The sequence below is a fragment of the Propithecus coquereli genome, unplaced genomic scaffold (assembly GCF_000956105.1).
Source record: "Propithecus coquereli isolate 6110/MARCELLA unplaced genomic scaffold, Pcoq_1.0 Scaffold13, whole genome shotgun sequence".
Lineage (NCBI taxonomy): Eukaryota > Metazoa > Chordata > Mammalia > Primates > Indriidae > Propithecus > Propithecus coquereli.
The window spans coordinates 7,696,163-7,696,462 of record NW_012137191.1 but is presented as its reverse complement, the minus strand read 5'-3'; the positions used below and the strand labels follow the sequence as shown (position 1 = coordinate 7,696,462).

Here is a 300-nt window from a genome sequence, read left to right as displayed (position 1 = left end):
CAATCAGTTAAAGTGGCAGTCACTAGTGGACCTTCTGCTGGAGAGACAGGTTCAACTGGATTCACAGCTGCAGTGACAGGAACAACAGAAATTTCTGTCGGTGTGACAGGGATCACTGGACAATCAGTGAAAGTGGCAGGTACCAGTGGACCATCTGCTGGAGTTACAGGTTCAACTGGACTATCAGATGGAGTGACAGGAAAAGCTGAACTTTCAGCCAGAGTGACAGGGACAACTGGACAATCAGTTAAAGTGACAGTGACCAGTGGACCTTCTGGAGTGACAGGTGCAACTGGATTC

At 48.7% G+C, this 300-nt stretch overlaps 1 protein-coding gene across 1 annotated transcript in view; it reads left to right on the top strand.

Moving 5' to 3' along the window:
* MUC19 (mucin 19, oligomeric) overlaps positions 1–300 on the top strand; it is a 151,205-nt gene that overhangs the window by 98,589 nt on the left and 52,316 nt on the right. The window contains 1 exon segment of the mRNA XM_012638394.1: positions 32–286. Within this exon segment, the coding sequence (XP_012493848.1) occupies positions 32–286 (255 nt within the window).